Source organism: Agelaius tricolor, unplaced genomic scaffold, assembly GCF_023055355.1.
Source record: "Agelaius tricolor isolate 1412-34295 unplaced genomic scaffold, bAgeTri1.0.p SCAF_22, whole genome shotgun sequence".
NCBI classification, from domain to species: Eukaryota; Metazoa; Chordata; class Aves; order Passeriformes; family Icteridae; genus Agelaius; species Agelaius tricolor.
In genome coordinates, this window is record NW_027269282.1 from 2,862,915 (window position 1) to 2,876,260 (window position 13,346).

At 44.6% G+C, this 13,346-nt stretch overlaps 1 protein-coding gene across 1 annotated transcript; it reads left to right on the forward strand.

The window, feature by feature from the left end:
- The first annotated feature begins 929 nt into the window (after window positions 1-929).
- Window positions 930-7,088, forward strand: GSTO1 (glutathione S-transferase omega 1). Its single transcript, XM_071445970.1, has 6 exons — window positions 930-1,088; window positions 1,185-1,293; window positions 2,732-2,954; window positions 3,958-4,059; window positions 6,189-6,295; window positions 6,553-7,088. Exons 1-6 carry the CDS (start codon window positions 1,055-1,057, stop codon window positions 6,704-6,706), a joined length of 729 nt encoding a protein of 242 aa, XP_071302071.1. The 5' UTR covers window positions 930-1,054; the 3' UTR covers window positions 6,707-7,088.
- Window positions 7,089-13,346: the final 6,258 nt, after the last annotated feature.

A 13,346-nucleotide genomic window follows, 5' to 3' on the forward strand; every position in this document is an offset into this window, starting at 1 on the left:
AGGGAGCAAAGGGATGGAGGAGACTTCAATCTGTGCTTTGGTTCTTTTGCTCCATGCACACACTGATGTTCCCACAAAGATCTTTGCAGAAGCAAGCATGAATCCTATAACTGCACTGTAGTAATTAAGTTAGATTTAACTTTTGCTATGTTCTGTTGTTTCCTGGGTTATTATCTCCTCTCAGGGTTTTTATCATGAAGCAGAACAGCTGCAGGAGAGATAAACCCTTCTTGTTACCCTCAAGGTGGGGTTGGATGGGGTTTTGGAGAATGGTAGGTGATGCAGGAGGAGGCACTGAGGTGTGATGGTGTTGAGATGAGAGTGTTGACTACTCCATGTTTCAGAAGGCTTGATTCATTATTTTCTGATATATATTACATTAGAACTATACTAAAAGAAGAAAGGATTTCATCAGAAGGCTAGCTAAGAATAGAAAAAGAATGACAACGAAGGCTTGTGACTGACCGAGACAGTCTGAGACAGCTGGACTGTGATTGGCCATTAATTAGAAACAACCACGTGAGACCAATCACAGATCCACCTGTTGCATTCCACAGCAGCAGATAATTATTGTTTACATTTTGTTTTTGAGGCCTCTCGGCTTCTCAGGAGAAAAAATCCTAAGGAAAGGATTTTTCATAAAACATGTCTGTGATACTGCGGGGAACCTGGTACCTCAGCAGCTGCTGGAGGCAGTGCTTATAGATACACCTGGCCCGTGAGGTGCAGTTCGGATGAGTGTCCTATCTCCACGGGAATGCCGGAGGTGCTTGTACAGTTATTTGTAAACGAGGAGGGAGAGCATGGAGAGCAGCTGAGCAGTGCCTGTCCCAGCAGCGTGGGGCGGGCGGCCGGCTCAGGGAGAGACCCCGGGGCAGCGCTCTGAGTCAGCAGCGGCAGCGGCGCGGCCCCGGCGGGCAGGGAGGCAGGGAGAGAGGCGGGGCCGCACACCCGTCCCCCGGCGGGCGGTGCCGGCGGCCCTGGGCCGGGCGCTGCGGAGGGGCCGTCACCGATCGGAGCCGTCACAGATCGGGGCCCATCGCGCCGTGTCGGGATGTCGGGCGATCACTCCCGCAGCCTGGGCAAGGGTAAGCGCCGCGGGCCCGGCACGGCTCTGGGGCTGGAGCGGGTCCGGCACGGGCTGGGGCAGGGCCGGCAGTCACAGTCCCTGTGCTCTCCCGCAGGCAGCGCGGCGCCGGGCCCGGTGCCCGCGGGGCTGATCCGGCTCTACAGCATGCGCTTCTGCCCCTACGCGCAGCGGACGCGCCTGGTTCTCCGCGCCAAGGGCATCAGGTGAGCTCCGGAGCGAGCGGCGGGCCTGGCTTCCTCTGTTTCCTAAATTAAACATCCCTGAACGGTCTGCTTGGGAACAGGCTTCTGTGCGGATTTGGCTCTGGAGCTTGAATGAGTGTGGTGTGCATGAAAGCAGCTGCATAAAGGCCCAAAGTAAAAACCCCAAACTGATTTTCTTTTATAATTTTTGCCCTGAGTAAATGTGAGTAGAGAGATAGCACTGTTTGTTTTTGATGCGAGTGGCTGTGAAAATTCTGGAAGCTATGGATATTCAGTTGTTTTTGTTGTGTCACTGCCCAGCAAAACACACTAGAGAGTGAATGACCTTTTTAAAAAGGAAATGTACCATGTTCCTATGCTGTAGTAAGTTAATAAAATTCAGCCTTTGTGTTTGTTTCTTTTTCAAGATAGCCATTTCAGCATTCTTGAATGGTGTCTAACATCTCCCTCAGGTACAAATTAAAATTAACCATTTTTTCCATCTTTTTTCTGATTCTGCCAAGTTCAAGGCCTACCAGTGGTTTGTTAACCAACACAGGGCTGGGAGTTCATGTTGGAACAGGGAATGCTAACAGGTTTCTTGAAAGTAAGATGAGAGTTGAGTTAGTTCATTTTGTTTTTTACATGGATGTTTTGGTTTTGACAGAGTAGATGCAATAAAACCTCTGGGTCAGTTTAATTCTGTTTTTATTTAGTGTCTTTGGACTGATGTTGGAGCTGGAAGGTTTGTTGTAGCATAGTGATTTTGGAGGGGTTTTATGGCTACCTAGATGTGATAGTTGCCTTCTGGTAAGTACTCAGTTGTTTTGAAGGCTCAGCTGTGTTTAGCAGACCTTTGGGCTTAATAGGAATTTTCTGGGGTCACACACACAGCTCAGCATATAACTTCTGTTTTTTAAATATAGACATATTTCCCATGTATTTTTTAATCAATATCTATTTGCCTTTACCCTAAGCAGTTGTTCCTTATGAGGCCATAGGTTGGGAAGATAAGTAGGAAGGATGCTCTCCTGATTTGTTCTTTGGTGTAAGGGCAGGTTAAGGTTCAGATGCATTTCTTAATTGGGGTGTAGCTCATTTGCAGTTAACTGCTTCTTTCTTAGACTGCCCCTGAGCTCACATGTGATAAGTGTGCTGAGTTCTAATTTTTGTTTTTAGCTTGGTAGTTGTGTGCTTGTTAAACTAATAAAAGACATGCATGCAGTCTGCAGACAACTCATTGCAAGTCAGTGCATGCTTTCTCCAGCAAAGTGTGGCAGTACTTCTGTGTCAAAGGATTAGCCCTGCAAACAGCTTCAAAGAAAACAGGGCAGTAAAGGGGCTTGGGGGTTGAGCCTCTCAAGTACTGAACTCTTGAGGTGACTGCATTTCACCAGGGTATGGGGTGGACTGGAGCAGAACTGAGCCTGTCTGGGTCTTGTTTCTTTTGCCCTTTTAGCCATGAAGTAATCAACATCAATCTGAAGAACAAACCTGAGTGGTACTTTGAGAAGAACCCCTCTGGGCTGGTTCCTGTTCTGGAGACCAGCAAGGGCCAGCTGATCTGGGAGTCCCCAATCACCTGTGAGTACTTGGATGAAGCATTTCCAGGGAAGAAGCTGATGCCTTCAGACCCCTATGAGCGAGCTTGTCAAAAGATGCTCTTGGAAGACTTCTCAAAGGTACTGTGTGATCAGAGTGGGACTGTTTCTGACTTCACCATTGCACCAAAAGCTGCACTCTGTTGCTGATGTTGCTTTCATCCTTGAAGGCAGGTTTTGTGTCTGGGATGAGCATTTAAATAAGCAGAGGGGATATTTGGGGCCTTTTGCTGTGAGCATATACAATCCACTGTGTCTCTGAATTGCTCCCAGAATTATGTGCAAGGTTGGATGCAGGAAGGCATCCAAGCAAGTGAAAGTTTGTATGACTGAAGTAGGGTTTTGAGCATCCTACAGTAGAGCAAAGGTTAGCAGACCAAGAGAGCCAAATATGTGAGACCTGGGAAGTGACAATTGCTGTATTTTATTCTGGTCCTTTCTGGAGGAAGTACTGAATGCAGGAATGCAGGATGTGGGAAGTGCCTGACTGAGAGAGCCTAAAACCGTGGCCAGGAGATGGCACGTGGCTGTAAACATGGGACTTGTGTAGGGAGGCTGGTTTTGGCTCTTATTTGGGGTTGGAGCTGGCTGACTGGAATTAACCTCTCTGTACATTCAAACATACAAAGCATGTGATTTGAGGAGTCTAGGAAGTGAAAGAAGTCACATGGATATAAGACAGGAGAGAAAGAAACAGAAGATGCAAAGGGTATGGACAAAGAAAGGGAATAAAAGGGAGAATGTATTTGCAACAGCCCTTTGTAAATAGACTGCATGGAAAGAGGGAAGTGTGTTGCAAGAAAGAAAATGTGCAGATAGGAAACACTTTTCACTATTCTCTTCTTATTACAAGCCTAAAGTTCATTACTGTTTGTGTTAATTCTTCCTCTAGGCTTTTGCTTGCCTTTTATGAAGTATAGAAGATTTTTATCAATGGACTTTATGTAGCTCTTTAATGTCAAATCTCTTAAGATTTAATTTGCATTTAATATCTTAACATCTAAGTTAACATTTAAAGTTTTGAGTGGCTAACTTGTATTCTTGTAATAGGTGCATTAAAAACTTTATACTTTCCTTTGTATAGATAACATCCTTGCTTTTCAAGCATGTTTTGGCAGTCAAAGATGGACAGGACACCACTGCACTGAAAGCAGAGATTGCTGAAAAGTTTGGCAAACTTGAAGAGGTGAGAGTATTTCATGATAACAAGGAGATTGCCAGCCTTTAGTTGTTCCCTTCTTTCCTTTCATGCTGTGGCATTTGGTGGTAGATCTCTCATTTAGTTGGTAGTTACCACAAGAAACAATCTCTCAATTTATTACCCTCAGCCCAGGATGCACAATGGCACCATTGGAATAAATTTCAAGGACCAAAATTAGCTAAACTAAACTTTATCTAATGATAAAGTTGTCTGTGTAGACTTGTAGAGAGTTTTGAATTTGAACAACCACTGCTGTTGTCTTGGATATCTTTGTTCTGCTCTAAGTGAAGGAGACCTTACAGCATGTACAAAGAGCAAGGGCTGAAGATTCTGAGCTGCTGAAAAGCATCTGTGCTGAACCCAGCCAGTGCAGGTACCTTGGTGATGGCATAAAATCTTTTTCATTCTAGAGCTTATCTTTGGGGGTGGGTGGAAGCAGAATGTAATGTGTGCTTTGTAGAAATCCAGCCCTGGACCATGTTCTGGTGTAATGCAAGTTCAGTGGAGCTCCAGGAAATGTCAGGGGGCTTTGATGCTGTGTTAGCCACTTGACAGTCCGTGTCAGTAATGGTTCTTGGCTAATCTGAACAGCTGTTGCACTTGTCTCTGTCATGAATCCATTCCTTCTGTCTTTAGCATCCACAGCCAATGCTTGAGTGGATCAATGAAGAACAGTTCCTCCAGGGTATTTCTGTTCTGGTGCAAAGCTGCCAATAACCTTTTAATTCTTTCCTAGTTCTCCTAACAGTCCAGTGCATTCTGCTTTCCCATCCCCTTGGGCTGCCAAAACACAATTGTTTCCAGGGTAGTCTTGCCCATCTGGTCAGACTGAGGCTGGAGTAGTGCAGATGACGAGTTCCTGGGGGAAGTTGTGTGTTTCACTTCCCTGAAATACAGATGTATTAAACATTAGGGAAGCATTAACCTTCTTCCTGCTTGATTAATACTGCGAAATAACTTGCTGTTCCTTCATTGTCTCCATTTTACTATACCCTGAATGATTTTACAGCAGCAGCTGATAGTCAGCTGTGAATAGGAGGCTGAAACAGAGCCATGCAAACTTCCCTCAGTGTATTGCAAGAGATATTCTAGAGGGGAAGTACTTTGGAACACTTCTGTATTTCGATTTCTGCTGCCCGACAGAGGGGGCTGTGTTCCCATCGCTGCCCCTGTGCAGCTGCTGGTTGTCTTCTGCCAGACACCTGGGAGCTCAAACAGCTCCATGCTTCCTCAAGGGCTGCTTCAAGATTTCTGCTAGGTCATGGGGGTTATGGACAGGGAGTAAATGCCATATGAGTGTACAGGGGGCGTGTGTTCAAAAAGACCAAGACTTGTAAGGTCTTTTGAGCTCCACCTTTAAAACACCAGAGTGCCCAAAAATAGAGCCACTTATGAATCTAGAGCCACTAATCTAGCTCTGGGGAATCATTTAAAGCATATTAAACTTGGGTAACCATGGCACTTAAAAATGTATCAGAGTCATAAATGTAACAGGAGAGCTTGCCTCATGCTTTGTGGCCCTGCTTTCTGTGCTGAGCTGTGAGGAGGAGCTCTTTCTGGTGTAAGTTACACTTGCTTCCTGTTGCCTTTGCACCTGGAATCAAATGCAGTTTGAGATGTAATGTTAGAAATGCTTCCCTGACACCACTTGGCCTCAGCTGCCATGGGAAGAGAGTCCCTGCTAAAATGGTGCTCTAATTTAGCAGGATGATTAATTTAGCTGGATTTATTGCTCAAGAAATGAATGTTTGCTGCTGTGCTTGATTAGTCTGTGCCATTTATGCTTTATGACAAGCAAGAAATCACAAACATTCTGAGCTAAGCTACTCTTTGTTTGTGCACATGCTGCAGCTTGTTAGTGGTTCATATTTTGTGACAGATTTTGAACCTCTGGAGAAGAGCTGGGCTGAGTTTGTGAAATAGCAGCTGTAGTATTAATCTTAACTATACTGACTCTGCTAATACTGCGTGCACAGGAGAAATTTACTGTATCTCCTTCATTTGCTCACTGATCCCTGTAGTGTGCCTGCCTTCCACTGTGCAGTGGGGTTTTTGTGTGGTGTTCTGCTGCACTTTTCCTTTGAGGGGCAGCTGATACCTCTCACCCTTCCCAGGTTCTGTCCAAACGCAACACGGTGTTTTATGGTGGGGACTCGGTCTCAATGGTTGACTACATGATCTGGCCATGGTTTGAACGTCTGGAACCATTCCAGCTGAAGGAGTGAGTACTTTGCCTTGCTTCTGGTGTGTTCTGAAGTGCCTCAGCATCAATATTCCTGGTGTGCCCGGCAGCAATGGGCCACTCTTGGGGGCTGCTGAAGAAAGCTTGTATCGCGTTTCAGTTTTCATCCTGCTCTAAACTGGACACTTTACTGGGACAGAGAAAGTAGTAAAGTGGAACTTTTCAAGCTGTTTTGTTTCCTTGATGCCCTCCTAATTTTCCATTTGCCTTACTCAGTCTCTTCCTTTTTCCTGTAGCTCTTTGAATCACACCCCAAAGCTCCAACGCTGGATGGAGGCCATGAAGGAGGACCCTGCTATCAAGGCTACAATAACTGACCCACAGATATACAAAAACTACCTCCAGCTGTATCTGAAGAACAGCCCTGAGGCATGTGATTATGGGCTCTGAGGTGCTAGTAGGAATGTGCTGGCTGAAGTGTTAGTGCTGTTTTTCAGTGTGGGAGGTCAGTGTAATTTGGTGGGGGCTCTTCTGTGGTTGCATTCATAATGGGGAATAAATCTGTGCTGAAAAGGCTGAGAAACCTTCTGTGAACTCCACTCCTTCCTGTTGGGGGAAGGATGTGCTGGCTTCAAGCAGGAGATGGAAAGTCATTGTTGGCCATGAATATTACATAAAGGAAAATGTCTCCACTCAAAAGGTGATGGTCTGTAATCTCTGGGCTCTTTCTAGGCATTGCAGTGGGCAGTCCCTGAACTGATGCTGTTACCTGATTTAAAAATTGTAATACTTGTGTCTTGAAATTGAATAAAAAACAAGCAATGCCTTCAAACAGTTTTTCCTTCCTGTTTCTGGGCACCTGTTAGTCACTGGACTGCTTCTAGTTTTTGTTAGATATGCTATGAGAGTGTATGGCTATAATCCTTCTCTGCCCTTCTGAAGTACTGGTGTGTTTATTCTAGGTTCTAACCTAAAGGCTGGAGTAAGGAGTAAAGCCAACAAAAACAATATCCTGAGCAGAAGAACATTGCTTTTCTGTTCTCAGAATTTGAAGCATTGCTCTGCTTGTCAAGGTGTAGGTAAAATTAGAGAGAAGAAATGAAAGGAGTTTAGTCAGAACATTATGCTGGTGATGTCTTGCTGGTGAAGGAAAGAGTGTGTTCTGTTTCATCAGGTAAGTGGCAGGATCAGAGCTTTTTAGTTGAACATCTTTGAAGCTATCCTGTATATAGCAGTGTTAATATAGCAGTGTGGGGACATGATTATTTGAAGCACAAGCAGTCACAGGAAAAACTTCTTCCTCTCCTGTTTTTTCCTTTTTTTTGCTGTTCACATTTAGGTCTCATTCTGATGTCATGCAGTTCTGTATTTCTGTCAGAGCACTAGCAATCCAAACTAGCCATAATTCCAGGGGATAATCACACAGAAAGAAATAAGGCAAAGCAGAATGTCCAAGGGCAGGACCGTGGTTCCCATGGGGCTGAGGTGGTTGTCATGAGAGATGCAAGACTTCCTGTCTGCCTCCCATTGCAGTGAGGTGAGGTAGCATAGCAGAATGTGGTGGTTCATGGATTTCATGGTAATTGAGATACTGGAAGTCTTGGAGCTTTTCTAGAGGAAAAGTAGACTGATATTTTTCCTGTAATGTGTTCTGCCCTGACATGGTAACTTTGAGGTGGTGCATGCTTCTGTAACTTCAAGTAGGAAAGAGATTTGATGAGCAGGAACTTGGTCTGTCAGCCTGTGGCTCTTGGAGGGCCTTGTTTATGCTCTTACTAGCTTTAATTCAAAGTATGCAGCTTTTCCCCTCCTGTTTATCTTTGTGGCTTTTAAACACATCTGGCACTACTTAGAAAAATAATAATTATGCTGCTGTTCCTTCTAGAATACTGTAGTTTTTAAAAGAGTTTCCAGTTGGGAAATGATGCTACACGTGTTTCGTAGATTGTCAGATGACCCAGAGGAAGCCAAGAGCTGTGAAGTGTTGTCAGGATGTGGATCTGGGCCCTTTCATTAGATGAAAGCAGGGTTTGAACTTTATAAAGCCAATGTCTCTGAAGTAGTGCTGGTGGGATCTCAGTGGCAAGCTTCCAAAAATTAACTGCAGAGCATTTTGGTTTTATTAGCAGCTCTGCTTTGTGTAGGGCTTGTTAAAAGCTGTTAGGATAGTGCTAGAAATATATTACAGTTTGCTCCAATGTGTTATATGACTGTAGTGGGAGATGTGACATTAGGGAGATCCAGTAATAGGTTAAGAGCAGAGATCAGCATCCAAAAACTGAACTGGCTCCAGCCAGACCACAGTAACCCAGAGATTGTGTTATCTGAACAGAAAGAAATGCTCTCCCCATCTTTATTTAGTGGCTGTAGTGTACCATTATAAATGTGCTACTTCAGCAGAAAAAAAGTAAAATGAAATATTCTGCCTTATAATTTACTATTAAATATCTGTGTTCTAAATCCCTGGGCAGACAGCTGGGGTCTTGAACTCATTACAGCACAGCAAGAAATGCAGGCCTCAGGCAAAGTTTTTAATGTGGTAATGAATATGCAATACTGGCCCAGTCTTGAAAGGAAAAGACAAGTTATGTGGAATGCACTGGCTCTCTCCTTTCTGGGTGGATGGGTGTACATTTACATTTTCAGCATTGGTCCACAGAAGAGAAAGATGGAAGTCTGTAAGGTAAGGATCAAGCAGATGAACAGCTCTCCCCTTTGGTCAGAGCTCTCCTTAAACCTTCTGTGGATCAGGTGGTACAGTAAGTAGGTCTTCACTTGCCTTCTGCTCCAGGTTTTGCCCTTGAACTTGGTTAGCGCTCTTGCTTTTGAAAAAAGAGGGTGCTTGCTTGTTTGTTTTTGTTGTTGTGCCACCAAATATAACTGCTAGCACAGGTTAAAAAAGATAAATTCAGTATCAAGGAAACAAGGACAGAGTCTGTCTTATAAAAATAGTGAGTTTAGTAGCATGATGGATAATAGATACTTCAGGTTAGCAAAGCATTGGGCCTTGTTCTGTCCTGCCTTTGTAGCATGTCCCTGTATCTTTACTGACATCCTTGAGATATTTGGTACCCTCACACAAGATGTGTTCCAGTGTTTGTTCATTATAGTTTTACGGTCCCTTATATTGAAGCTAAGAGAAAGGTAGAGGGGAGCCAAGACAGGAGGAAGGAATGGGGATCCCAGGTTTTCAGATCTGGGAAGTTTTGCTGAGTTTTGGGTAAGTTGAGTGGGAACCTGGGTGAACGGGATTGCAGCTATAACAGAAGGCCCTTGCTTAGGGAAATTGTTGAGAAGTTTCTATCTAGGGAGGCATTAAAAGGGCCAGTGTTTCTTGCACCAAAAGTGGTAGAAACTGGATATACTGGTTTGAAAAGTTTCAAAATTAATGTACTACAGACACATCAAACACTTGTGTCAACTTCACGCAGATGCCTGTGGATTTGTTGCCTTTTCTAGTCAATCAAAAAGGAAGAGAAAAGGGAATCTCAACTTTTTGCTGCTTCACTTAATCTCAGATTCTTGCCATGCTTCATTTAGCAGCTGTCTGTCCTGCTCACCAGACAGGCCTGGCTGTGAGTGCATGTGTTGGGCATGAGGTGTTGGCACAGTGTTACATGTCCTGGGACTGCTCTCCCCAGTTTTCCACTGTCATGGCATGTGTAATGTTCTCCTGCATTAGCAGGGTTTGAGAACTGGCTGTTTGTTATCCTCCCTCCTGTCTTTACTAGTAGCCTGATTATTTCACCACTGTTCCTTGGACATGGATTTCACTTGAGAGTGGCTCATGAAAATGCAGTCCCTCTAAAGTCATGAGGTCAGGGGCAATTTTACTAAATCACTCCCATTTTCTGTAAGATGGAAACAGTCTTTTCTACTGCTGGTCCAAAGCCAGCAGGGATGGCAGTTGCTGACTTATCTGAGTGCAGTAATGATGCCACGTGATGTCATTAGTATTTTTCCCCTTCTACAACACTTTGATTTACTAAAACACGAGTTTCAAAACTTGTCAGTGAGATGCAACTGTGCTTGGGGTAGAGTGTGACAGCTGTTTAGCAGTCTGCAATAACACTGTATCTGAGTCCAGGAGGGAGTGAGAATGCAGCTGGTATGAAGGGGCCGATGTGTGGAGCCTGTTCTGTGCCTCTCACAGCATCTTCTGGTGAGCAGGAAGCAGCTTGTGAGAGCTGCAGCACGTGCTGCAGGTCTGTGTCTGAGAACCACCACCCCTGGCAAAGCTGATGGAAAAAGCCATCTCTCCAGGGGAAAGGGAGCCAGGAATAGGGGCACTGAACAGCCACAAGCTGGGTAGGGAACAGTGTTTCCTGCAAACCATTTGCATGAGTCACCTTTGTTACTGCACAGCAAAAGCATAGGAGGGCTGAGAAAAAAAGCTGTCAGCTTCAGACTGCCTGAAGAATCAATGAGGACCAATAGAGACATTATGAATTAATACTGTCCTTCCTGCAGCTCTCTGCAGCATTCCTGCTACCCCAAAGGATGCTTTTGTGCCTTTCCTTCTGTCACTCAAACCATTCTCAGAAGGGAGCTCTCAACAAGAATGTGCTTTGGGCCAATCCACAGGTTGGAGTGTGGGTGTTTTTTTCCCCTATACATTCATCACAGAGCTTTTTTCTGTGCCTCTTTAGGCTTGGAAGCAAAGTTTGTCTCCTTGTAGTAATTAAGGTGTGGTGATTAATCAGCTGTTTGTCTTTGTGGGAAGACAGTTCTGATATAGCCTGTGCATTCAAGCCCACAGATTAGGTGCCTCAGTTCCTCTCCATATGCTTTTTGTGTCTTGGCTGTTCTCTGCTGGTCTATCTGTGCTCTGGATCAAACCTTTCACTTCCAAAGCTTTACCAGGTGTGGCTCTGGCAGGGGAGAGAGTGTGGGGCTCTGGTAGACAGCTGCATGTGGGCAAGCCTTGCTTTTCTCTAGTTTTGGATACAGGAGGTTTGTGACACTGGCATGATGTGATAGCCCTGAAGGTGAACTGAACTGGCAGGAATATCCTGCTGAGAGTGCAGAACTCCTCTGTTCTGTGGGAACACCCAGGTGATGGAGGCTAGGAGGGGCTGCTCTGGATCATCTGTGCTTACAGGCACAGAACCATCCAGGGCTGCCCTGCCCTGCCCTGCCTGGTGTGAGCAGGCAGGGATGAGATCTGGAACATGTTCACAAGCCACATACCATCTCCCTGAGGATTTGGGAAATCCCTCTGTGCTGTCTGATTCCCAGCAGAGGGCTAGAGAGCAAGACTGAAGGTTGGGAGCCAGGGAATGGATTTCTTGATGCACCTGGGGAGGTGGAGTGACGGATGAGTCAGGTTGTACACTGTGGTTACTGATCCCACACCTGCCTAGCTCTGCCCCCCGGGCTCTATTGCACTGTGTGGGATCCTGGATCTTGGATGGTCTGCACAAAGGTGCCTAATTGGACTTCCAGTGGCATTATAAGTGTCATGGCTCTTCTGCAAAGTAGGACAATACAGACAAAAACTTCATATTGTCTCTTGACATGATTAAGTCTTTGAGTTGAGACTGTTACTTGGCTGTGGGCCCACCAGTGGATTTGAAGATAGTTTCCCATCTAAAATAGACTCCTTTTGCTGAAGAGTGCCTAGAGACACCCTTAAGAACTTCATTGGTTTTATTTTTATTTTTGGGCACAATTTTTAACATAGTGCCTCAGTCAGAGATTTTACAGGCACTCTATCTGAACAGGCTGTATTTAAATGTTTCACCTCAGCACTTTCTGTGCTTCCCCCTCAGAGCAGATCAATAAAGCTAATACCTTTTTTTTTCTCCCTCCTCTAACATTCTGGGTGAGCTGTGGTTTTAGCTAGACAGATTTATAATTACTTGTAAACTCAGAGCCTTTATTTGCAGAGGTGCTGCCTTTGAATAATGACTGAGAAGCTTTGTTCTTTGCCTCTGCATCCAAGGATTTTACTTCCAGCACTTGAGGAGTCTCAGATGACACTCTTAAATGTAACATAGCTGGAAAATGAAGTTTCTTTTGAAAAACATTGTAACATTAATTGATCCACAGCAGGGGGCTTGCTCAGATTTCCATTTTGATACCAGACTAGTCCAATAGATATGATGGGAATAACTGCTTGCATCCATCTTCCCTTAAGGCTCTGCTGCAAAGTTGGGTGGATCATTTTGAGAGCAGCAGAAGCAGTAACACAACTCTGCATTTTCTCACAGGGTATTTCTTCAGGTCAAAGAAGACATGAGACTACCTTTTACTGCACTGGGAACATTTAAAATACCTCTTTTGTGCTTTTGAAGCATTATGAGAATCTTTGTCTCCTGTCCATTTGCCTGCTTGCCTTAAGATTATGAGAGGTTTTTCTGAGATCTATCAAATCGAGTGAAAGTTCTTTGATGGATTCAGAAGCTACTTGGAAGGAGATGAAAGCATAGGCCTTCTTTTCCCCTGGCCCAGATGTGTGAACACACTGACTGCTAAAAATAACCTAGTTTATGTTGCCATAAGGAATTTATTATTTCAGAAAAAGACAAGACTGCCTGGAGTTTTACTTGGAAGGGATGCAACAGCTCACATGTTGGGTTGAACCCAATGCCCCAACACCTTGAGACATCCTTTTCCCAAACAAATAGAATCCAGTTAAATATAAGTCAAAATCTGATCCTGGGCCAGTGGCACCTGGGGACAGACCTGTGTTAGCTTTGAGTCCTGCAAGCGACAAACCATGATGCAGAGATGAGCAGAGTGGATGGAACCTGTTCAATATGTGGGCAAATCCTGAGCAGTATCCCATGCTAAGATCAGTGTTACCAGTTTGATCCCTGCTGGTCCCTTACTGAATTCATGTTAGCATGCCTGTGAGTTCCATATCCTCTGAGGTTGCTTTGCTTTTTTTTTATAGTACAGGTATTTCTGCCTGCTTGAGATAAAGGAGATTGTGTCTTCGCTTACTGCTACCTCATGAGTGGTAAAAAGTCATTAGATAAATTTTTAAGCTAAAAACCAATCTCTAGTGGGTGGCTTTTTCTTTCTGCTCTGCTTATTCTATGACAGATAATACTGCAATAATGGTCATGGCATGGCTCAAAAATCT